The sequence below is a fragment of the Columba livia genome, chromosome 1, assembly GCF_036013475.1.
Source record: "Columba livia isolate bColLiv1 breed racing homer chromosome 1, bColLiv1.pat.W.v2, whole genome shotgun sequence".
Taxonomy (NCBI): Eukaryota; Metazoa; Chordata; class Aves; order Columbiformes; family Columbidae; genus Columba; species Columba livia.
In genome coordinates, this window is record NC_088602.1 from 115,108,695 (window position 1) to 115,135,860 (window position 27,166).

Genomic DNA, 27,166 nt, shown 5'->3' on the forward strand with positions numbered 1-27,166 from the left:
TGTGACATAGGCAGACTTCATACACAAAATCATACATAAAGGAGTTAATCAAGTATACCACTCTTTTGAAACACATATCCAAATAAAGAAAATTCAGGAAAAAAAAAGGTTAGAGTGATGACTTAGACCATTTTATTTGTTTAGTAGGCATATTTCATCTTTAAACTAAATTAGAAAGTAAGTTTCTTATTCATGTTTCACTGCTTATCAATTAACCTGTTACAATGGGCTACTTGCTACAGCAGTAAGAACAGTACAATGAAATGTTGGGTGTAAAGATAGCTTTTTAGTCAAAAAACGGAAGTATTACCCAAGGAGGGGTGGGGGTGGTAAATGATGTTAATTTACTCTTGCTCCAATAAACATGTACTATGGCATGTGTGGATGTGTGTGTATGTCTCTGCGTGTGTATGTATACACCTGAAAAGTATTTTGAGAAAGCATATTCAATAGAAATTAAAATATGTTATTTATAAAATCTTTAATAGATAAGTGCGAGTTCTTTTCATGGTAAGTAACCATTTTCATTTAATTTCTAGGCTTTTCTAAAGAGCTTGAAACGTGGTATAATATGAACCATAGCTACTTTTGGACAAATTCCATGTCTGGGATTCACTCAACTCTGTTTCACCTTTGTTTGTAATCCTTTGTTTTAAATATCTTTTTGTTCATATGGGGAGCAAGAATAAATTTTAAGGAGGCCTATGTGGTTTGTCTTGGTGCATCCAAGTTGTTTTAAGACTCAGTGATAATTTTATTTGCATTGATTCCATCTAATATTGAGCTTGTGGATAATTCTTAATAAATCTTAATGAGGATGAATAAAATGTTATTGAAGATGGTGACTGAAGGCATTATTTCTTCAAAATTACCAAACAAAATGAAATTAATTGCATTTCTTATGTAGAAACCATAATTTGATAATTTTTAATATCTTTTTTGTTTTATATTATTCTTTTAAATAGCACATTAATTTTGTTTTTGAGGAAATCACTTTTAACTGAAGTAACTGCATTGTCACAGAATATGATACATTTTTTTTCAAATCTTTTCAATTTGTTCTTCTTGACATTTTATGTTTATGTGCAATTTGCATCTTTTTTGTTTTTCTATTTCAAATGTAACAGTTTTTGACATTTTTGTTACATTTTTCTTTTTTTTTTGTACTTTTTTTTTAATTATTTTTGAGAACCTGCTGTTTTTGAATTCTCTTTTTTTCCCTTTATTCTCCTCCTCACTATGATCCCAGGAGCCAACACAAAGAAAAGCGCAGATGATATAACCAGTAATGATCGTGGTGAAGATGAAGGTATTTTTTGGTTTTTTTCAAAGCTCAACCCTGATGCATGAACATAAACTTTTAAATTTTTATTATAATAATTATTATTATTGTTGTTGTTATTGGTGTTATTTCAACATGATTTTTAGTCCCTTATTTGAAGAAGCACACTTCAATGTGCTTCTTTATTTTCTTTAGAAATTATTTCCATTGTTTTTCTTTTTAAAATCAAATTAGCATATAAATGACTGCAATTCCCCTGTGACATAGGTGTAAAATTGATTCCTAAATATGTGTGAAGTGAGTAACATAAATATTATTTGAAGCCATATACATTTCCCTCCCAATTCTTTCTTAGGTTCAGAAAATCGAATCTAAAAACATGCATGTGCTCTTTTCCCTCCTACACATTTTGTAAATTCACCTGTTTTAAATTCATGAAAGAACACACATATATCCTTCCTCTCACTTCCACTGTTTCCCCAGTGCACATGCTGTACATTTGTGCAGTTGAGTTTTGCTTTTTCTTTGCTATTTTTATTTACTTATATGTTTTTTTTTTTTCTCACAGGATGGTTTATTTCAGGATACAAAAATGAAGGAAGCTGTTGATGTTGCTTTATTGTTTCTTCCTGTAACAGCTAGCCTCTGAGATACATTCGTTCTGACTCTGACCACATTCCCACTGAAATCAATGACAATAATTTTCATTGACTTCTTTCAGAGTTGAATTGGATTCCCTGAAAGGAAATGTTAAAGTTCACAATGAAGTATCCCAAAAAAAAGTAGTACAAGGAGATACTCTTTTCTTGCCTTGACACAACAAAGCTATTTAAGATGCACTGAAATAGAAAAAAATGTCATTAAATCTTCCTCTATTCTCACCCTTCCTTTTCATTAAAGTTACAGTGGCATTTTATTTTACGTATTTACCAAATTCAAACTAATTGAGATGAAAACAGTCTTGGGTAGATTATTATTTTGATGTTGTAGCAATGTGTTTCTTAATCCTCTCATGCTTGACCAATCTGAAATCTGATTCTATATAGTTTTTCCTGGGGTTTTTTTTGGTTTTGCTTTCTATCTAACAGCAGTTCAAATAACTTCAAAACATTTGTCCTCTCTGTTCCCCTTAGTATCACGCACACTGCATTGAGGACACTGCCTCCTCTTTTGCTGGGAGTTCAGCTCAGTTGTAGCTACTCTATCCATACATAAAATACCATATTAAAAATCTCTGGTCTTTAATTCGCACTGGTTGCCATCTACTGTATCACCTTCATTGCTGAATTACACTATTCTTATAGCACAAAAATGCTGTGCAGAATACTCCAAAAATCCTGTTATTTTCTGAATATCACCTTATTTCTGTGCAACAGGTTTCTAAAAATTATGGTATCATCATTTGCTATACCAAATTCTGTAGTTAATTTAAAAGCAAAAGATAAGTAACAAGCAAAACTGAAATTGCTTTAAAAACTTAAGATAGATATTTGATTATGAATACATTACTATTCAGACTTCTTAAAAAAACATTAGGGTTTCATGATTAACAAGAGGATCCACTTTTGATCTAAGTACATAAAACATGGAGCCCATTTCCTTTATGTTGAAGCTACTCATGTTCCCATTGAAGGGTCTCATGCCATGAGACTTCAGATAGAGAAGGGAAAGGTAATTCAGCAACACAAATAGTTGTGTTAAATAATTGTTGCTTTCATTTTTTGAGGGCTTAGCTGAGCCTTCAGAGAAGAAACACTTTCATGTACTTTTCTGAAAATGCTGAGAATAAAAAAAAAAAAACAAAACAAAAAACCAACACATTCACTAGAATGTACCTCATTGCTTCATATGATCTGTTTAAGGTCTGTATTACTTTTACAGTCCCAATGTTTAAAAAGATCTTATCACAAAACCTTCTGTTCTGCTACTCAGGTACAACACATAAAATATAACATGTGAAATATGCATTCTTTTATGTAAAGAAAGCAGATTCTATGAGAAGCCTTAAACTCTGACAACTGGACACATGTATACGGGAGCATGAACATCTGTTCCTTGCAATCAGCTGACAATTTTTGATATTTAATATGGTATATACACATAGGTAAAGTGGGTCATAGGAATCCACAGGAATATGACTAGGCATAACTTACCTTTAAATATGCACAAATTAGTTGCAAATATACAAAATATTATATAAATGGTGCCTCATTGCTAATGACATTTTGGTATGTTAGAGTTTTTCCTAAGGAATCTGAGGAGAGGGAAGAATTTTGGAAGGATTTTGAACCGAGGTCCTGTACCTCTAGGTATTTAGCTCAGCTTTTTCTTCCTCCACTTCCCTTTTCCACTGTCCAATATATGCCTACCCTACCCAAAACATAGCACAGACTACTACTACTACTACTACTACTTCTTCTTCTTGTCTCTCCTTCCTCCTTCCTCCTTCTTATTATTTTTCTTATTATTACTTCTATTCTTCTTATTATTACTATTATTTAGCTGATTGTATAGTCAGAAACTCTGCTTTACCTTGTATGTTGTACTATGTGATGGAAAAGTGCTGCTATTCCACATGCAGATACACTGAATTATTCATAAAAGTTGTATACATCTAACCACAGCTTGATGAATTACCTTCTGCTTTTTAAACAAGCTCAGCCCCTGTTCTCCCTATTTCTGTAAAGAACATAAGTTCCTAATTTAGGTAGTCTGAACCATTCCTGGGGTCAGGAGCCTAACTTTTTGGTTATTAGAGGAAGAGATATGAATATACTCCAAATCATTGATTAGTGCATCTTTACAACTCACTCTGAAGTACGAAAATATTGCTCTCAATTTCATTTAACTTTCTCATAGAGATAAAGACCTAGCTGTTTACTTGTTTGAAACTACTCAAGAGCTTTACTGCATATACAAAAGACCAGCCCTACCATTAAGGAACATTAATTCAGGGCTGTTCTTTAAGGATTAGCTACCATGACAAGGAAAACTACAACACAAAAGACATAATTTGCTTTAAAAACAAAAAAATCTGTGCCATGAATTTGCATAAATTCTCTCTATTAAATTCTAGGCTATTTGAAAGAAGTAAGAGTTTTCTATATTTATTTCCATCTGAAAATTTTTTTGTGATATTATGTCTTACTGAACTATTGGAAATATAATTTCAATAATTATGTCTCAGTGAAGAATGGGGAAGTATGGATCATCATTTTAATTTTATTATAAACGTACAGATATTTCTGAATTGGCATATACTTGAATCAGAATATCCTAAAAAAAAAAAAGATGAGATTGTTGCATAATTTTATTTTTCTCCTTAGGCTTTCATATGTTTTTATTGAAATTAAATTCCTTCTAACAGTGAAGGCATTTCAAGTGTTCTGAGAACATTTCACAGGAAATAGCATTTGAAGTAACCAAGAGAGATATTTAAATTATAAATATTAGGCTTGTAGGATGATCCTGAACTGTGTAAGCCAGCTGACTAAAGTAGTGGTGATAATATTGAAAACATAGGAAACAAGTAAGAATTTTTGTAGCACTGGTATGAATTGCTAATGCTGTATTTCTTTATTTTTTATTACTTTATTATGTTTTCCTTACTTGAATCTTTTCAGACATTCATGATCAGAACAGCAAGAAACCAGTTATGGTCTACATCCACGGTGGATCTTACATGGAGGGTACTGGCAATATGATTGATGGCAGCATTCTTGCAAGTTATGGAAATGTCATTGTCATCACTCTCAATTACAGGCTGGGGGTTTTAGGTAAGTGACTCTTCTTCATCTCCAACTACATAGAAATATTTTATTGATTAATCTATCTACTGATCAATCACAGATCCTTGAGCCAGTTTGTTTTTTAAAACAGAATATTGTTGCTGTTGGATAGTTTGTATTATATTCATCTTGAACTCTGTTAAATATTTTATAGAAACTGGGCTAAGCTACATGTCACCTTATTTTTGACAGCTGCCTTCCTTTAGACAAAAATGACTGGATATTTGTAATTATATTAGTGTTGGTTTATGTTGTATTTGTCAGTATATCATATTTCCTTCTGGCTCAGTGAATTAACAAGTTTTAAGAACTTGTATCTTTTTCTCATTAAGATCTTCTTGATTCAATGTTAAAAACAAAACAAACAAAAAAAAAACCAACAGTGAAAAATGAGGACTCTTCAGTTTCAAAATGGTTGGTAATGGCAGCAAGAGGGAAAATGTTACTCTTTATCTGGTTTTATTATTTTAGTGTGCAAATTGTTTTTTTAAGGCAGAAGATGTAGAAGTAATACAGACAAAACAGGCTATATACACTGATGGAATTAATGATGTGAGTAATCTGGAGTCAAGGAGCTTCAAAGAGCTGTGTAAAATTATCTTCCTAAATATAAGTAAAGTCGATAATCATGAATTATGTTATTGAGAGAAATTTATGCTTCTATTTTCCAAGCAGAACAAGAGCTGCATTTTCTTGACGTTATAAATATCCTTCTGACAGCATTAGATTTAATGACAAAATAACCTTAGATCCATGACAACAGACCAAAAATCTTTGGTGTCTTTTCTGTGATTCCAATTTCTGGATGCTTGCACGTACCAGGTTTTTCTCCAAATGAAGGTTTATTTATTGCAGTTCTACTTTTCCATAGAAAATTAAGTTAAAAATTTGCTTGTAATAGCAGGCATTAGAAATATTTTGTATCCTAATGAAAATTATACAATCTACATAGAACAGTATATAGACTGCTAGAATGATCATATTTCCAGCATTTTAGATGCACAAGGTAAAGAACAGTAATTTTTGATGTGGTTATTTTTATTTGTTTCTGGTTTGGGGTTTTGTTTGTTTGTTTTTATTTAGAGTGGCTTTTACAAATATTTTAAATCTTGTTTTTCTTGATAACAAACCTGATCTGTATTCTTGGCATGTACTATTTTGGAACGCAGGAAATTTCTTCTGCTGAGTTATCTCTTAATGTGATTAATGTGTTTTAACAATGTTGACATTGCTCATCAGAGTGCTGAGAATCTTTTCCTTGTCCGGGATTTTGACTCTTGTTTAAATAGAAAAACTCCACATTCTTTCTATAATAGAGTCAGATTTAAACCTAAATACAAAATATAAAAATATATTTCAGTGTATTTTGCATGCAATATTGGTAATTAGAAACAGTCCTCCCCCCCACCATTAAAAAAAAAAAAAAAAAAGAAAGTAAAAAGACTCTTAAAAAAGAGAGAGAGGGATTGTTGTTGTTTCAAATGAAGTGTATACCCAGGAACTTGATAATAGTTATTTATCTGTACAAAAGATTATATAATAGATCTCTTAAAGGGTTTTTTCTTGGTTTCTTAAAATGAAAATTGTTGAAAGATACAGACGACTATAAGTAGTTTAAAATATTGCATTGTCCAGCTGCCTTGCATTAATCTAAAGGAAAAAATGCAATATTTGCACAGATGAACGATTTTATGTATTTATATGTAAAACAAACAAAAAAAGACAGAATGCTATGCTTTTTTATTGTGGCATTTAGGAAACAAGGCACAATACAGAGGCATTCATATAAGAAACTGAAAAGTAATAACTGTGAGGATTTGAAATGGATTAGGAAAAATACAGTGTTATACTTGGCATTAAATACTTCTCAACAGTGGAAAATGTAACTTTTGAGACACAACAGAATTTATTATTTGTTATAGAAAGTCTGTGTTTGAGTTAGAAAACCAGGAGATATTCAGAATGTGCATTTAGCACTGAAAAAATCAGAGGAATTCTGCTTTATGAGGATATTTGTGTTTTTTTCTTCCTGGGTGAAATATATAAATTAATAAAAGTGATCCTTGAGAATGCATTAAGTTCTGCTTAGACACTGGAAGATATTAGGAGAATTTCACTTATTTTTGACTTGCTTAATAAGTAAAAAAGTGAAAGAGAAAACACATATTTCTTCAGGTAAACAAGCATATGGAAAACAAACATGATTATTCATGAAAATTTAAAAAGTGACATAATCATTATGACGCAAATTTAAAATTGATAATACTCATAGCCTTTTTTCCTAGTCTGAATTATCTTCTTTTTGAAAGGTATACTTATTTCTGTAAATCTGATCTATTTCCGTTGCATTTGATTTGTAACTTTGTACAAAAGACGATACATATAAACCTGATTTTAATGACAGAAATGTGTATTTCTATCACTATTATCGCATCCTGTGATGGAGGAATATGCATTGAATTGATCTCAATTATGAGTTACTGAAGACACGTTATATTTTTTTTTTTCCTCCTTCTTGAAAATTATCACTTGAATGGACCTGAATACTGGATGTTATTTTGCTAACCACAAATGTTAGTTCTGTTATTTTCCTTTCAGTCTATATTGTGTCATTAACTGCAGTGGATGGAAAATATGTTAGGACTATATTGATAATCACTCATTGATACTAGGCAGGCAAATCATAGAATCATAGAATGGTTTGGGTTTGAAGGGACCTGCCAAGATAATGCCATCCAACTCACCTGTCATGCGCAGGGACATCTTTCACTAGATCAAGTTGCTCAAAGCTCCATCCAACCTTACCTTAGACACTTCCAAGGATAGGGCATCCACAACTACTCTGGGAAACCTGTTCCAGTGTCTCACCACCCTCATAATAAACAATGTCTTCCTTCTATCCAACCTAAATCTGCCCTCTTTCAGTTTAAAACTGCTTCCCCTTGTCTTGTCACTGCAGGCCTTGGCAAAAAGTCTCTCTCCATCTCTTTTATCAGGCATGATTTGCCCTCAGTGAAGCCATGTTGGCTGTCCCTAATCCCCTTCCCGTCTTCCATATGTTTTGACATGCCCTCCAGGAGGATTTGTTCCATGATATTACTGTACATGGAGGTGAGGCTGACTGGTCAGTAGTTCCTAGAGTCCTCCTTATTACTGTTTTTAAAAATGAGTGTGATATTCCCTTTTCTTGAGTCACTGGAGACTTAATTTGACTGACATGACTTTTCATATATGATGGAAAGTGGCTCAGTGACTGCATCTGCCAATTCCTTCAGGACCTTGTCATGCATCTTGTTGCGTCCCATAGATTTGTGTATGTTCAGGTTCCTCATGTTGTCTCAAACCTGATCTTCTCTTACAATGAGAGGGACTTCATTCCTTCAGTCTCTGCCTTGATGTTCAGGGACTTGACAGATGTGTGAAGAGTAATTACCAGTGAAAACTGAGGGGAAAAAATGTTGAGATCCTCAGCCTTCTCCATGCTAGTTTTCATTAGTTCTCCTGTGTTATTTATTGGGGAGGTACATCTTCCTTTTGTGAGCAACGTAAATGTAGAAGCTCATCTTATCTTTCTTCCCATTCCAGCTATGTGTTAGCTTTCCTGATCCCATGCCTACACACTCAGGTAGCATCCCTATGCTCTTCCCAGGATACATGTCCCTGGTTGCATTGCCTGTGCCTTTTCTTCTTACACTTTAGTTTGACCAGTAGATCCTTACTGAGACAAACTGGTCTCCTGGCTTCTTTGCTCAGTTTCTTATAAGTGGGGATTGAGAGCTCTTGTGCTCTGAAACAAATGAAGCTTAACAAGCTGTCAGCTCTTTTCTGCTCCTGTATCCTTGAGGGCAGTTTCTCAGGAAGTCTCATCTACTAATTCCTTAAATAACTGAAAGTTTGCTCTCCTAAAATTCAGAGTCCTGACCCTACTCTTCACTTGGCCCATATCCCTCAAAATTATTACTTCTACCAGGGTATGGGCACTGCAGCCCAGGCTGGCACCAGTCTTGACCTCTTTTATTACTTCATCTGTGTTGTTAAGCAACAACTTCTCCTGCTTCTCCTCTGGTTGGGCTGTCTGTCACTTGGATTAAGAAATTACCCTTGATGAACCCCACAAGTCTCCTGAACTGCTTACAGCTTGCTGTGCTGCTCTCCCAGCAGATGTCAGGGTGATTGAAGCTCCCCAGCAGGATCAGATCCTGGGAACATGATGCTTTCTGCAGCTGAAGAACACTCCATTGACATTCTCCCTTTGGTCAGGCAGCCTGCCGTAAACACCAGCCACAAGGTTTCCTTTGTTGGTTTGGCCTTTAATTGTCACCCATAAGCTCTCACCCAGTTCATCATTGTTTTTCAAAGACAGCTTTATGTAGTCCATCATTTTTTTTATATAGAGGGTAACCTCTCTACCCCACCAGTTTATAGCCATAGATTGCAATACTTCCGTTACGTGATTCATCCCACCACATTTCAGTGACAGCAAATAGATCATAGCTTTCTAGCTGCACAGTAGCTTCCAGCTCCTTTTGTTTGTTATCATGCTGCATGCATTGGTATAAAGACATTTCAGTTGGGCTATCGACTGTGTCACCTTTTTAGAGGAAAAAGCCCTAATTCCTCTGGGGCATTTCATAGGTCTTTCCTTGTTGGTTCTTAATATATTAGCAGACTCTGGCTCTTCTGTGTTACCCAAAACTCCATTACTTTCCCCTGCTAAATCTAGTTTAAAGCTCACCTTGTAAGTCTGATCAGCTTGTTGGTGAAGAGGCTCTTGCCTCACTTGCTCACACAAATCCCATCAGCTCCCAAGAGACCTGGCTTCTCAAATGTGGATCCATGATCACAGAAGCCAAAACTTTGAGTATGGCACCAGCTAAACTGCCAGGCAAACACCTGTTCAATTTGCCTCCCTTTTCCTGCAGCCATTCCTGTGACTGGGAGGACAGAAGAAAATACCACCTGTCCTCCTGATCTTTTTAATATTGTTCTGAGGGGTATATAGGCTAAGTTGCCTTGTTGCAGTATCAATAGACCCTTCATGGAACAGTAGAAACACACAATACTCTGCAGGGTTCATCAGACCTGGAAGAATTTCAGAGGTGTCACTAATGCAAGCTCCTGGTAGGCAGCAAACATATATAGAAATATTATCTGGATGGCAAATGGATGTTTTGGCTCTCAGTAGCAAATCTCAAGTTCCTAATACCTTATGTGCTTTGCTGGTGGCAGTGGTTCCAATACAGGTGGGTGGCTGGATTGAATTTACGTGGTTGGCCTTTCCTGGATCCTGTCTGTTACTCACATACTCTTCATTCTACAACCACAGAACATCATATATGTTATGTAGGAGCATTTAAGGGGTTGGGAAATGTTCTTCTTCCACCCTCAGCGGAGACAAGGGCCCAGTCTTCTTCATCTTCTGAGTTACTTGTATCAGACAGCTGAAGGTTGGATTCAGGCTTATCTTCCCTTTGCAGAGCCTCAAGGCAGGGCTATTGCTCAGGCTTGGACAGTGCAAAAAATACCATGTATCGATCTTCTGCTCACGTTCCTGGATACTGTGTTGCCTGTTGAGCTCCTTGGTAATAGCTAGTTGTTTGACATCTACCACTGCTTTCAGCTGCTAGGAGGTTTTCCAGATACTGGAACTCCATGCAGCCTCAGGTATTGACAACTCTTTCAGTCCTTGGGAGGTGTGTTTGGGTGAGGATGTCAGCAGAGATAGGCTATAGTGCTTCCATTCAGGTCTCAGCCACAGTCTTGCAGATGTGGTAGGTGGACACCTCTTTTAGCAGGTCACAGTCTCCTTATAGTTCTCAGAAAAAATAGCCCACTTAGAAAATTGTTTTGAAAGACAATGTTCTTCTAATTCCCTGGAGACACCAAGCTCTTGGGTAGGCTTGCACAGCCATCAGCTAGCTAGGGCTGCAGCCTAAGCCTGTGGGTGAGCCAAGCAGGCAGCAGCCTAATCACCGGGAGAGCTGGCAGCACTTTGTGTGTGCCTTGCCACGTGAACTGCCACACAGGCTGGTGACACCATTCCCAAACGACTCTGTCCCTGTTTGTGCAGTCTGTTAACAGTGCTCCCTGTGGCTGGTGTTCCCCAGGGGCTGGTTATATGCGACTTCCTGTGGTTTGAACAGGTCACGGGGACAGTTGGAACCATCCTACTCTTGCCCATCGTTCTCATAAGATCTATCTCCTGCTGGCTGGTATCTTGACCACCAGCAGCCTGAGAGTGCTGGGGGCCCAGAAACTCCCTTAGACACCCCCCAGGGACCTTGCAAGCCTTGCACTACTCTCAGCAGGTGGCAACTGCTGCTGTTAGTATCAGCTTCCTGAGGTTTCAACTGCAGGATCAAATCCCTTTTTGAGATCCTGGGAACAAATTGATAACAATTATTACATAAGTTTAAGAAAGCCTGGATTTTGGAAATGCATCTTCATAGATGAGGGAAAATTAAAATTTTTAGGGACCACTTAATTTACCTGACTATCCTTCACTGAGTTTAGCCCCAAGAAACATCTGTACAGCCATGGAATATATGACAAGGTAATAGAATACAGACTAAATGGATTTCTTTTACTACCTTCTGATATAATATAAATTTAATTATATTTAATGGAATTGGTGATCATCCTATAACTTAGTAAAAGTCTTATGATTTGAAAAGACCTGATTTTAACACACAACACTGTACCCTTTAAATTTTAAAACCAGTTTTAGCAGTAGCTGTAAAGACAAGGTTTCTCCATATTTTATAGAAGGAAGTCTAGTTGCCTGTTGGCTATAATGGAGATACTGAAACTTCTAGAATCAAGTTAACCAGAAAGCAGGCTTCCCAGACAGAAAAAAGGTTTTACTTGTGGTAGATGTAACATGATGACACTCAGGGCTATAAAAGAGCTTATCGGAATGATAAAATCAAATGTCTTCATCTCTATCTTTCCATCTTGCATTTAGCTAAAATATAAGCCTTTACATTGTGCACTAAACAATATTTATTTGTAAGTCCAGAAAACAAAAGAACCACATTTCCTCTGTCTCAGAGGACTGCAGAGCTGCTTGGGAACAAGTCTTTCATCTCTCTCTGTGTTCAAGTAGCACTATGGCAAAACAGCAGACAGTTGGGTCCAAAACTTTCCAACCTTTTAATTATCCCTTTCTATCCTTTGAATAAAAATACTTCTGGAAATATTTTTCTTGAGTTTGCTAGACTATCAAGTATACATGCAGCAATAACAGGGGTTGTTGATGTTATTTAGAAGGCCATATTTTGTTTTTGAGTATAAGTTTACGTTTATCAAAGTATATTACCTGGACAGGATCTTTTTGAGAAAATAAAATAGAAAGAATTAGCTTCTCCTTTTACTAACTGTAGTGGGCCCTATTCAAAGTGGAGTTCTGCGGTGCTGTGTTTAATTTCTTGTGCACTTTAGGGCTTGAGAGGATCCTGCCTCTGCCCAGCTCAGCAGTTTTGATACTTACCCATATCCCACCACAGTGATGACTGAAGACACTGCTGGAGCTGGAGGAAATTGCTAACTTGTTCCAGTGCAAGGCAATGCTTCTGTATCTTCATAAATTCAATGCTGTAACACACAGAAGTACCAAATCCTGCTGTCTCCCACCTCCACCCTGTGCTTTGGCACTGTGCAGGATGATAAGTTTAAATTATTCAACAGTTGAGTTGAATTTTCAGAATTCCCAAACTAGTTAGTGAAATATTTAACTGAGATAATGGAAATTTAGCTGAGTGGGGGAGTAGGCAAAATAGATATCCTAATTCAAAGAATGTTCTGTTATTACAGAAAATAGGATGGTATGAACAACCTGATTTACTCCATCTAGATACTACTTAATTCCTCTTCATTATCTTCATTCTTAGACTTCGTGGATATGCTTTAAGAAGTAACACCTTTCCAACCTAATTATAAACACTATTTTAGTACCTTTTAGTGCCTTTTTCAAGTTCATATTGGCAGGAATAAAAAACAGAAGAGGAATTTATGATTATGACTTTTTTTCAGTGACACGACCTGAACTGGTGAGACTTCAATATGCTATATCCCTCTTTAGCTTGTGTAACAGTAAAAATTAAATCTGAAAAATCACCCCCTGCAAAAACACCAAACTAAACCAAAACAAGCCAAAACCAACACCACAAAACAAACAAACAAAAAACCAAAACAAAACATAAGAAAAAAACACAACACAAAAAACATACAAGAGCCAAAACCACAATTTTTTAACGTGATTAAATTCAGTCATGGTGTTATACAATTAGAAGAAAAAAATCTTAACCAAGCTTAAAAAACGTTATCATATTCAGATCTAAACTTGGTATTCTTCTGTGAGGCATTAAAGGCAAAACCTGATTAAGTCTAGAAATATAAATCAGGTATTTTGGAAGCATCTACTGCAGTAAATGAGACACAGTCAGAGTTCAAAATTGACTTAATGTTTCCAAGACTACTTGAAATTTAACGTTTTCTTCCTCTTAGAGTTCCGAATCATGCAGATAAGGGTAGTCTATCTCTTATCTATCTCCCTTTTTGTTAATAAGCATCCATTTTAAGTACTCTATCTGAAAAGGCAGGACTTCATTTTATTAGAAATTCTATCCACATGCAATTACAGCTCTCTGTAAGCTATCATATTAGGCAGTGTAATATAAATCAGAGTTCAGTATACAAGGAGGCTCAGTACTTCTGCAAGTTACTGAGAGCCTTAATTTACTTCACTGAGTGCTTGGTTTGCAAGTTAAAGCATCAATGCAGAGATGTTTTGACTGACCGCTTTAGATTCCTTCCAACTGAACTATATTATCTCCTCTCCTATCCCGCAGAATTCATGAGCCAGATTCTTTCATATTGGCAGTGTGCAATAGTCTACAGTGCATCAAATTTTATGTTCACTGGTGTAATTGCTGTACAGAATGACTATTTTAAATTCAGACATGGAGATATCTGTTCCCTTTGTGTCTCCAGTGGTGTGATTCCACTAGTACAGGAAATTTAAAGATGATCTCTTGGTAGAAAAGGCCAGAGGTAGATTAGTACACATGGGAATGACCCAGAAGCTTGAGTGCTCTAAGTGAACCACAGTTTCATGCTTACACAAGAAAGAAGGTTTATTTAAGCTTAATTTAGCTCGTAGAGACTGTTTGCATTGCTGGAGCCAATGCAAACTTCATTACATTGCCTCACCTATGTCTCTAAGCTTCTGCTTCAGTGGAACTCCTAAATTCCCAGCAAAGATACAGAAGTATTATTTCCATTGCTATCAACACATTTTTGTAGACATGAGGTTTATGATATTTGTTAATGATTTTTTTTTGTAAATCTCATCTTCTTCTCTTTTTTTAGATCTGTTAAGTTACAGAAACTGTATTTGTGCAAGTGCAGCTGATAAACTCCATCCATATTCCATTGTTTTTGAACTGTCATCTCACCACAATTTCTGTTTCAAATATCAGAAGCAACAAGTATATAAGTTACAGTGTCCTCAGAAGCTACGTGTACATTCTTAGCATTTTAAACATTAGATATGTTCCTTTCGTAGAGTCATCACACAATACCACTGTGACTGTGTTTTACAATCACAAATGCACTTAAGTTTGTTCTGCTCTCGTATGGCTTACTTCTATAGCATGTGAACTCCTAACAAGCTTAGATAACTTCTATATTCTCTAGTCAGGGCCAAGTATGGACATTTCAAAAACTAGAATTTAGCAAGAACCTTTTGCTAGAGACTTCTTCTTACCTAAATGCTACAAAATCAGTTTCCTCCTGGATTGATGGATTGGCCCAGCTGACTAAGCTACTAAAGCATGCTCTCAGAAAGTAGTTTTCATTACAACCTATATAATTGAACAGAACAAAAAGCTACAAGACAATGTAAGAGAAGTGAAAAAGATACAATTTTAGATAATTCACTGAGTTTTTGTAATTCACTGAGCAATCGGATGCTTGTCCATAATTCTGAGCATAATTACTTTAAGAACATTTCCTATTAATGAAGATTTGTATGATATTATTTTAAAAAGTTTGTCCCTACCCTGTCTTAAAGAATTAGAGATTTGGTGTTTGAAATTATATACTAATCCTGCTGTTTGGGAAGTGCAAGAAGAGTGATCTGACCTGAAAAACATCTTCAGAAATTATGAGGAATTTTTTGTATGTATGTACAAATATGGAAAGAGTACCTGAAATTTAGATGGACAACAGTGAGGACTTCTATATCTTTATAGTAAATATTTGAAGGAAAGCCAATCAAATGTTGAGACTTCAAAAAAAAACAATCCAATCCCATACATTAGCTACTTACGAAGGAAGAATGAAATGCACAAAATGCTACATGTATCGACAAAAGCATGTTTTGAGTTTTCAAAATGAGATAAAGTCATGTAGAGTCTTACAAACTACAGAGCTACATTTAAAACATTCTATGAAGTTGCCTGTGCAAATAATCTACAGTGAAAATATTAAATATGTTTGTATAGTAAATGTAAGTTGTTCAAATATCTATAATTAAATTGAAACTCACAAACATTTAGGCACACTTTTGTGAGGTATATTTTTATGTAATTGAAAGCTTACTGATAAGATTTCTGAACAGGATAATATATATGTAAGTGAAATTTTGTCACATTGACTGATGGTCAAGATTTTGTTTTCATGAATTATTTTAGTATTAAGGTGGAATTTTTTATATAATCCATATAAATTTTATGGATATTCCATAGTTAATCAGTTTACACAAAAGACTTGTGTTTGTAAAATGTAAAGGGACACTTTTTCTGAATCTTACATAAACGTTTAACCTGTATTGCCTATTTTTTTCCTTTTATATTTTGAATTTCTAACATCATTATTGATACTCTAAAATAATTATATTTATCAGTGACGTACTGGCACTAAATGTTAATATGCTATGACGTTCTAGTCTACTTAGTTTACATTTTCTAGTATTGCATACATGTGGAACCACTACAATCATCACTTGAACATTTCTGGCAACATGAATTTAAGTGTGTCTATATCTAGATTAATTTAAAACAGTATTATGAGTTGAAATGTGACTATGAAAATATGACCATTTTTTCATAGTATATATTAATTTAGTTATTAACTCAGTATTTCCTTTTTTTTTTTCTCTGTAATAACAATGACAAGTAAGAATTTTCTGAAGTGACATTTATTTTTTACGTATGCTTTTAGATTATTCATCTATATTTTGCTGTGAATTCCTAATTCCTTGAAACTGAGTGGTTTTATCCTTATTTATGTATTAGTCATCCCGTACTAGTAATATGCCACTTAAAAAAGATTTTTAAGAAAAAAAAACAGGAATCAGTATTTCAGAATATGCAAACAGGCAATAGTGAAAATTTATACTTTAAAAATAGCAAGTCTTGACCATATTAGTTTTTTTTTTTTTTTTTTTTTTTTTTAATTGGACTGGAACTGTATTTAACTGTCTTTTTGATTCACTAGTACTAGGTGAAGATCAAAGTTAGAGTCAAATTCCATCCTCACATATACATATAAAGCAGGCTGAGTGCATTAAAAGCTTGAAGTATAGCCTGGCACCTGTTGTTCATTTTTTGCATTTAACTTGTGGATTTTATATTATTATTATAAATTTCAAAAATTAACTCAATGACAGTGGTAACCTGGAATGAACCTGGAAGTATTGCCTTACTATCTTTTTCTTTATTGGTGATAAAAGAAGTGTAATATGCTCATTGAAATAACCTGAAATTAAGCAACTGCCACTATAAAATGACGGTTGGCAAAAAAAAAAAAAAAAGGCTATTTTAAAGTTCAAGTGGAGTTCAAATTTATTTCAACAAGTGTATAGTACATACTGATACAGGAAAAAAAACCACACAACTCTTACTATAAAACCTTACATTTGATCTTGGTTATTGGCAAATCTATTTAGACCTGGAGTTACAGTTGTTCTTCTCAAAACTACAGAATTTCAGTATAAATTCTAAGGAAAGAAAATGCCAGTTACTGGTTGTGCATGCTTCCAAGGATGTGCTGGCCTGCTCTGCAGTTTCTCTCAAAAATTAATCTTGAAGAAATTAATGACTGAATAAATTATCCTGTTGTTGTTTAGTTTTTGTTTTTTTTTTTTTTTTTTTCTTTCATAACTATCCAAGTTCATGATGGCCAGTAGCCAGTTGTGCAAGACAATTTCTGGCAAGTGCTTGGAATTTACTGACCAGACTGTTCTTTTTCATCCCTATGCAGCTAATATTCCTTTTTGCAGGAGTTGATCTAGTTAAAGTTTGCAGTTTTGGGAACTCTAAAAGAGGTTGGAAGCCACAAAACAACACATGTTAGAGCACATATCATAAGGCGTATAGAGCTGAGCTTGTATTTGGAAGCAACAAGTTGCTCATAGCAACTTGCATGAAATCACATTTCCAGCTACATTTTGTAAAGCTTACTGGCAGCTGTCAAGTTTCTTCATAAGGCTTTTACAGAAATCAGATACTACTTAGGTTTGCTTGGTATTTTCACTTGCCTATACCTTGTGAACAGTGATAAAAACTCTTGACTTCTTATTTTATAAGAAGCCACCAACATGATAGTCTTTTTTTTAACAGAGTTTTGTACAGTTCCCTCAAAAGCATACATGCATGCTTTTAATACTACTACAAAGATTCTTACCAGCTAAAAGAAATACATGTTAAATCTTAAATTTTGTATGAAATCCTCTATAATTGCAGGAAGTTGCAATATTTTATGCAAAAATTAGAAGGAAAAAAATGTAAAGTGTAACTCAGTCTAACCATCCCTTGGGAATGAGCCTGATAACAAAAGCAGAATGGCAAACGTGTGTGTAAGGTAGCTGGTAACATCAATATGCTGCTCATGAGGATGTAGGGGAGCACTGTGCAATGGTTTGTAAAGTTAAAGTTGTGTGATTGCACCAAACAATTAGATGTACTCTTGGAAGGATAGCACAAAACAAATGAACTTTTTCCTGAATTATTTCAGACCTTCATGTCATTCCTTGCAGTCACAGATTGACTGACAAGGAAGGATCAGAATATGTTTACTGCTTTACAACAGCCTGTATCAAGGCTTAGGTCTGTTGTACTAGCTGCTATATGATTAAACAGTATATAGAGCTAAAGATAAACTCCCTGTATGATCTTGGGGCTTCCATTTCAGAACAGACAATGAATTTTTTTCTTTAATAACTCCAAATGCCTGTATAAGGTTTCTGAGAATATTGAATGAATAATGCTTTTCCTGGTGATGAAAGTTAAGTGAGTTCTTCAATAGATATGTGCAGGTAATGGTTAGCAGCTGAGACAGGCCATCAATTTTCATCTTTTCATTTCTGCTTTCTAATTGAAAATTATGACTTCCATTTAGGGAATCAAAATAATGTGTTCTTTTGGCATTCATAACTGCCAGGTCTCCTGCAATAGCACTGCTTCATTTAGAGCTTATTTCAATTAGGAAAATGTATAGCAAGGAGAGACATAATAAAATTACTGTTGGAAAAGAGGGAAGGCTTATAACAGGGAAAAAATGGTTTCAGAATTTTCCATTTTTATTTTTTTCTCTATTTTCCACACCATCTGTGATTGTATTCTATATTTTGCCTAAAACTAAGTACCCTCTGGCATCTGGGAAAGGGTATAATAAATGCTTATACTTTAGCAGAATTGATGAGAAGAGAATAAAACCAGAAGGAACATAGGTATCTTCACTGATATAATGTTAATTTGCAGAAAATCAGATCTTTGACATTGAAAAAAAAGGTCGTAGGTAGGCGCTGGGTAGAGACTCGAACTCTTGTGGGTTACTCTGAGCAGTATTTATTGTAGAAGATTCACAGGAACAGCAGCGTTGGGTCACCTCCTCAGAGAGTGACAATCATACAGCGGTATAACTAGTCATTATATAGGGTTCTAACAGGTATTATGCAACTAAACAAAATCTATCACTGTCTATCACTGTCGATATCTATTACTGTCGATATCCTCAGGTTCCTTCTGTTCCAGTGGTCTGCAGGTTCCACTTCTTCTTTCTTGGCAAGTACAGAACGACAGGTCATCGGGTCGCACGGCTGGCTTCTTTTGAAGTTCCACCTGTCTCATTTGTTATCCATAGTTCACCAGTCTAGCATAGAAATCAGCAACCCTAAGAATAGCATTTATCAATGTCTTAACTAAGGGTACAAAGCAAGCATAAGGTAACCACGCTCGTGGTTCTGGGTAAGGACTGTACAGGGGACAAGCTGAGACTTTCAGCTTCAGCAGCACAGCCTATAACACTGATATAGGCCTAAAATCCTAATTTCCTATTTTCCTACAACAGACATCTAAAGAAAATCAGAAGTAATTTCTCTAAGTATGCTGCATAATTCTTTGTTTTCGTTTCTGCTAGAAATGTTAAACCATTGTTTAACATTTATTCAAGTATGTGACTGTGTTTTTGAAACAATATAATAAGTATGTTTTTTCATATTTCATTTGTGTTCCTTATCTAACAAATATTGTCTGATTGTAAATGAATTTGAATAACCAGTAGCTGCCTAACTCCCTCATGTCTCTGTTGTAATCTCATCCATAACTGAGTTTCTATCAAAATGTATTTCGAATCAGTTGAAAGGTACCAAATAATACATTGATTTACACAAAAGATTGTCAAGCTCACAACCAGTACCAGATTGAGACAAATTAATCATGACAAAAATTTCATGCCCCTATGATTGCAATGGGAATGTGTTTGTCCTGGAAACAAATAATCAATGAAACTTTTGTTCTGTTGAGAATCTTTTATGGAGAAATATCACTAAAGCTTTATGCCTTTGTTATAGGTGACTTAGTTACTGTAAACTTTTATGAGATTTGATTATGAAATTTCTAATCTTCTGTGTGATTTTTCTTTTACCAAAGAAATACCATCAGAATTACTCTTTCTTGGACAGAGAGGAAAAATCCCCAAACCAACCAAACAACCAAAAACCCCCACACTCTCTACTTATTTTTATTTTACTGTGGGAAATAGAAAAAATCAAACACATTCTGCCATAGACTCTCAATTGTTTTTCCTCAGGGACTTGGATTAGTCCTTGATAAAAATATGAAGAATTCAGTTCTGAATATCCTTGAATAGATGGTAGCTTACAGATGTTATGCTCCCAAAACAGAAGAGAGAACAAGCTATGACTCATAAGGTCCTAATTTCATATCTGCTTTTCCCTTGCTCTTAGGAGGAATTACATTGCTTCATTTGATGACTTCTCAAAGAAGCAGAAGATTTCTCTTTTCTTGTAACCTGGATTACAGGTTGATAAGTGGGACAAACCTGTTTGTTCGCAGTAGTAGAGTGATGGGAGGATAATTGCTTTTCTCCATAAAACCATAACCGGGATCTGTGAATCTGATTATCCAATTTACATCATGAAGTCTCTGGGGAAGGAACCATCTTTCTGATGGCGGGTTTATTCAACACAACAACTGTTCTTTCTGTGACTGCAGCTCCCAGCTGTTAAAGACGCAGAAATTATTAAAGTACAAAGAAAAAAGGACTTCTGTGGTGGTGTGTATGAGACTAAGAGCTATCAGAGCATCATCAGTCAGATTTGTACCATCAGATAGAGGGACTTCTGAATGGTGTGGCTCTCACGCCTCATAATGAAGGTACAATACAGCTTCCAGTTTACCATCTGCCTGCTCAGAGGTCACGACTGTTTGCATCTTGTGTAGATGTACATGGTCTCTATGATGCCAGGCTCACAATTTTTTTCTTTCATTTGCAAAAGGTAAAAGGGAAAGCTATTTTAATCATACATGGAAGCTTCTGCTGCTTGTCAGAAGTGCAGAGTTTAAATTCCTTGATTGTCCTATCAGGAAAGAAAAACTGGACCATTGTGAATATATGGACTCTCATAGGATAGGATAGGATAGGATAGGATAGGATAGGATAGGATAGGATAGGATAGGATAGGATAATTTTGGCTGGAAGGGACCTACAATGATCATCCAGTCCAACTGCCTGACCACAGAATCACAGAATGTTAGGGTTTGGAGGGGACCTTGAAAGATCCAGTCCAGTCCCCCTGCTGGAGCAGGAACACCTAGATGAGGTTACACAATTTGAGGCTGACTAAAGGTTAAAATGTGTTGTTAAGGGCATTGTCAAAATACCTCTTAAACACAGGCTTGAGGCATCGACCACCTCTCAATAAGTAGCTTCTTCCTAGAAACTCCCTTGGTGCAACTTTGAGCCATTCCCACATGTTCTACCACTGGATCCCAGGGCCAAGAGCTCAGTACTTCCCTCTCCGTTTCCCCTCCTCAGGAAGCTGCAGAGCCATGAGGTCACCCCTCAGCCTCCTTTTCTCCAAACAAGACAAGTCCAAAGTTCTCAGCTGATCCTCACAGGACATTCCTTCCAGCCCTTTCAGTAGCTTTGTTGTCCTCCCCTGAATGCATTCAAGGACTTTCACATCCTTCTAAAATGATGAGGTCCAGAACTGCTGACAGTGCTCAAGGTGAGGCTGCACCAATGCTAAAAGCAGTGAGATGATCACCTCTTTTGACCAGCTGGTTATGTTGTGTTTGATGCACCCCAGGACACAATTTGTCCTCCTGGCTGCCAGGGCACACTGCTGACCCTCACTGAGCTACTGTCAACCAGCACTCCCAGATCCAGCCACTCCTCTCACAGTTTATTATTGTGATTTTTTTCCTGTGATTTTAGTCAAGGTTTAGTTGAAATGCAAGCTAATTTTACTGACATCTTTATAGTGCTTACTGAAGCCAGCTAGCCATGCCTGTGCCTGATGAAAATCAAACCTAGCTAGCCTTCTACTTTTCTATGAGTGTTCCTGATTTCTTTTATGTCTTAGTCCTCTTTATGAAGTTATTTAATAAAAACCTATCTTCATAAGGAATATTCTTCTTAGAACTTAATAGTTTCTCACCCCTTATGACCTTCATAGAGGTACGTACATGGACAACATTTATGAGAAAATATTCTAGAGATTTACTTCAAATATAGTCTTCTAAAAGAGAGCATTTATAGAGAAGAAAAAATCCATTGTATATGCCTACTAAAATAATACAGAGCTTGAATTAATAATTCTTTTTCATAACTGCATTCAATATATTCAGTAACCTGTGGGACAAATTTGTCTCACATTCATGATGAAATCCTCCTGCTGTTTAAATCAACAGGACCTTTCCTTTAAGTTATTCAGTTTTCACCTTGAGATTGTGTTCTTAAAGGCAACGTCTTCTCTTGCTTCAGAGGAGGTCTTCCTTTCATTTTTAATAATTTCACTGTCATTTGCAAAAATACTAAGAAGCAAATCACTCAGACAAAGAAGTATCTCAGTCTAGTAATCAGTTACCTATATATTAATAGCTGGCTCATCAAGGGCAAATGGCCTGCATCTTGGTGTCTGTCAAAAGATTGTACCTAAAATAATATATTAAAATTTTTTTTTTCCCTTTTCCTTAAGGTAGTACTCAGTGTGCATGACTTTGATATACCCTACCTAAGGGAAATTAAATTGATGTCTTAGGGAAATAGTATATATAGAGATAGTGCATTAGAAATTCTAACATATCATCTATGCAAATTTTTGCTTATAAGAGGAAGTGAGTAGAAGACAGGATCAGAAAAATAATAACGTTGAACAGATAGTAGCATAGTTAATATGTACACAATATAATATATTTTACTTAGGAAACAACTGAGCATCTTGCCTTTATTGGTAAAATGAAACACACTTACTGTTGTTTACAGGAAAAGCAAGACTGCATAAAAAAATTCTGAGCAGGGACTTTGGTCAGTCTCACTGATCACTACCACATGGCATTGGTTAATGAATAATTGAAGCAAGCTGGTCCAGCAGAAAGTTCGTCTACTCAGGAATATGATAACAGAAGTTAGACTCTATTTAGCTTGCTGGTAAGCAGGTGTGATTTCTTTTGTTTAATTTGTAAGGACAACTGCAGGATCAGCTTGAACCATGCCATTATTCAAAGAACTATACCCAATTAAGTGTTCTCTAAGTTTCTACTCTAAATAACTGTTGTCCATGTTTCATGTTTTATTTTTCCTTGATGCTTCCCAGAAATGGAATAATGAATCAAAAGTAGTTGAAAATGATGACATCCTACAAGTGGCAAGGCTGACCTGAAGATGTTAAACAAATTTGATTAAGTTGCCTGTAAGAAACTACTTGTAATTTAGCAAGCGGAACATTTGAAAAATCTTACAAAATATTAAAAATTATATTGGTTTAAGGTATGGGGGGGTGTGTTGTCTGTGTAACTTGAATCCCTTCCTGTCTAGGCATGCAAGACAATAGTCTAGAATATTTGCAAAATATATGGGAGATGTACTGGAAGGACTATCAGAACTTGTCTTGAAAAAAAATATATCGTATCAGGGAAGCAGTGCTTGCAGATAAAAATTACTTTTTAGTTTTCTTGAATGCCTTATGAGCTACCATTTAGGGGATAACCAAGAATTCTGAACGTTAGGTACTCCGGAAGATGTCAGATATTTACTTCTATTGCTTTACAGTGATTGTGAGGTGGAAGTTTATTAACTAGCTTCCAATAGAATTTACTCCTCAAGTCCAAAAAAAAAAAAAAATCATTTAAACAGGTTTGTTTAAGCCAAACTGTGAACTTTGTACATCAGTCAGGAGACTAGGAATCAGGGCACATCATCTTAGATAAAAACATTCATTCACTGAGCTTCCTCACAGAAAAAAATATATATATAAAAATATATATACATATATATATATGTTGGAAGTAAGCAGAAGTAGTGAGAACATAGCAAAAGACAATAACTTCATAGGGACATTCAGAGGATCAATGGTGAACACAAGAATACAAGTCCAATTCTTTGAATCCTAGGCTAGTACATTCAGTAATAAGCAATTACTATTTTGAAATGGCCGTCATTGAAATCTTCAGTATTGTCAACACTTCAGGTATGGACAGAGTTAATTCCATGAAAAAAAGAAAAAGTTATTTCAGTATGTTTATTTACTTTTACTAAAAGGATGCTTAGGTGACCTTTCTGCCATATGGGAATGTTTAATTCAACAGGAATCTAGTTCAAGAGGATTTTATTTTTTGTTAAGAAAATAAACTTTTTATCTGCCTTCCTTCCTTGAATAAAAAATGAAGTATTTGCTTGAACCTACTCAGTTTATTTTTCAAAGTGTTATACAAAATCAATAACAACCCTGTAATTATTGCCATACTTTGAAATAATAAGTCTTAATGACTTTAAACAATCATACATTTTTAAATTAAGATAATCCACAGTTTTGGAAAAAATGCAGGTGTGACTGTTATATAGTTTCTTAATAAATATCCTCTAATATATAAAGAGAACATTGCTTCTGGAAAATATGGCCTGCTTAAAACCCAGCATTTGTTATATCTTTTCCGGGCCCAAGTTGTAACGTCTTTTACAATTTTACCTGGCAGAATAGGATAATGTTGCCAAGCACAGTGCATCATTTGCAGATACAGTGATTATTAAAATATTGGCCTTTTAAAATATGACGATGTTAACAGCCAGGCTAACAAAGTAGTGAAGAAACTGTTGACTGGAATGTTAATTTCTTCCTATACATCTTTTACACTTTTTTTTTCTTTTTTTTTTTTTTTTCCCAGTTTTACACAGTTCCCTAATTTTGGCTACAGTCAAAATAAGGTCAAACATTTCTAATAGCAGCTGTTACAAGAAATTTCTTCTTACATGGACATTTCCCTCAGGCACGGACTCTTTCTGTGCCCTATGAAATAGATTTCCTTATTAAAGTAATAATTAAAATACTGAAGCATCTGGCACTAGTACTGAAGATAATAATTTCTTATATTGTAATGCTAAGAAACTACTGAATGCCCACAAGCAGGCCCTATTTTGAATCAACCAAAAATATGAGTACTCAAGGAACATCTTTAACACTATTTACTGTTTAGCTTAGGGAAAAAAAAATAAAAAAAAAAATCTGGTTCCCGCACCCTGAAGTGTAAGAGTGAGATCTTGTATAAAGTCCTGACTCCTGATTATTGATTCTTCCAACATACAGTAATTGCTCTGTTATTTTGTATTTTATTTTTTGTTATATTCAGCTTAAATTAACATTTGTAGCATGGTCATGGTTTTGTCTGAGAATTTCAGACCATGCAAACTGATTGCTGATTTTTAAACCCCTGTAACAGTCTTTGAACACTGTATTTTTCCTGCTTCCATTTCTCTTTTAGTGATAGATTGGGACACTGGATGGTTATCTGGGAAGATTTGCTTCTAAGTGTATAAATGAGTAAATCAAAGGCAAAGTTCCTTCCTTTAACCTGTTTTAGCAAAAATGCCACTGTGAGCTGAGAGAAAGTATTTCACGAATCTGATTTAAACCCATTTCTGCAAATGGTATTTGTACATTTGTGCAAACTCGTCCATTCCACCTATGGTCACATAAGCATTAGAGCTGGAATAAGCAAGAGAACAGGAATATGAACTGGTGTATTGCAGCCTGAAGTTTAAAACAGTCATGAAAGTAGTTGATCAGAGTTCCATTCTCAGTTGTTTTCAATACCATAAATATAAATTCACAATATCTCTAAAAATAGTGATAACTGGATCGGAAACTGTGCAACCCGGGTTTGTGAAATGGTAGCCCTTTGATAGAGAACTGAGCTGAAATGTCTTCATCAGACTCTTTTATCATCTGCTCTTCTATCTATCTCTTTTTCTGAAAGATACTGCTTTAACTTTACCAGACTCCTTGCAGTGCTCCCTGGCTTCTCATGGTGATAAGTGGGTTATACATAACATCTCTGAAAATATGATTACTCAAATGCAATCAAGGTGATTATGAATGTAAAGCTTGTAAAAAATGAAAAGTCTGTAGACTTGACCATGCCTTGGTCTATTTTTTGTTGTGTGTAATGTTTTCTGAATAGTACTCAGACCCTGTATTGTAAAATGATGGGTATACCAGTTGCAATGAAAAAAAAGAAAATTAAATTTAAAAAGCCTTTCTGTTTCAGGACACTGATATTTTTATTCTTTAAGTCTACTCCATGTATTCTAATGCAGTAATCTTTGGCCCATTGATGCAGGGACATAAAACATCATATTTCCTTAAGCTGACTGCTTTCATGTGTTCCTCTTATTTATACTGTGTATCTTTGTTCATCCTAGTAACCTAGGAATCACATTCAAATCCTCTTAGAGCTGACTCTTTTTCATATATATGAGCATCAGACATTTCTTCCACACTGCCTAAGGATGATAGGGCTGAAGGTTACCTTTGACATGGTTTCAAGGTCTGATTGCACATTGTGCCGTAATAGTTTTCTGAAGCATGCTGTGTATTTTGCATGTGGACTGCCTGGACAGTTATGTTCAAGGGGATGACTAAAAAAAGAAAAATTAAAAATCAAGAGGGAAAGAGCAAAACTGGATGCCAAGAGCAGAAAAAAATACTCAGATGCCAGGTAAAAGACAGATACAATCGAATTAGAACTAGATAATTATCCTGTTGAATTCAGGCTAGATTTGGTGATGAAGCTTAAGACAAAAGGGCCTCCAATTGTTAGAGTAGTTATTAAGTATTTATGTATTTTTAAACTCATTGTTTTAATATCATACCCTTTTAGTTACTGTGCAGATTGCCTCCCACTGCATTTTTTGTAACTAATTGTCTAGAGCTTCAGTGTTTTTATATAACAGAGGCCGAGCAGCAAGAATGACTGAGTGAATGCTGCAAGTGTACACTGAAGGGAAGGCTTATCATCTGTGGCTATCACTAAGCTGGATATGGCTTGCCTAGCAAAAGCCCTGGTGGCGTGGTTGACAGGCTCATGTATTTAGCAAATAGTCTGATCTGGAAAATCTGACTTGAGCCAAGAGCAAAGAACTAATTAAAAAGACATAAATACTATTTACTTTCAAAACATCTTTGTTAAGGGAAGACATAAATACATAACAGCACATTATGCATGCGTCTATTTTCATCTGTATTCATCTGTCATGCCTGTACAAGTGCTCAAGTATGTTTAAGAACTTTGCT

At 35.2% G+C, this 27,166-nt stretch overlaps 1 protein-coding gene across 2 annotated transcripts in view; it reads left to right on the plus strand.

Moving 5' to 3' along the window:
• Nucleotides 1–27,166, plus strand: part of NLGN4X (neuroligin 4 X-linked) — a 182,501-nt gene that overhangs the window by 95,877 nt on the left and 59,458 nt on the right. Inside the window, exons 4-5 of one of the 2 annotated variants that reach the window (XM_065074099.1) lie at nucleotides 1,250–1,309; nucleotides 4,906–5,058. In XM_065074099.1, the coding sequence (XP_064930171.1) occupies nucleotides 1,250–1,309; nucleotides 4,906–5,058 (213 nt within the window). The remainder of the gene's footprint in view (nucleotides 1–1,249; nucleotides 1,310–4,905; nucleotides 5,059–27,166) is intronic. The other variant, XM_065074104.1, reaches the window with a different exon arrangement.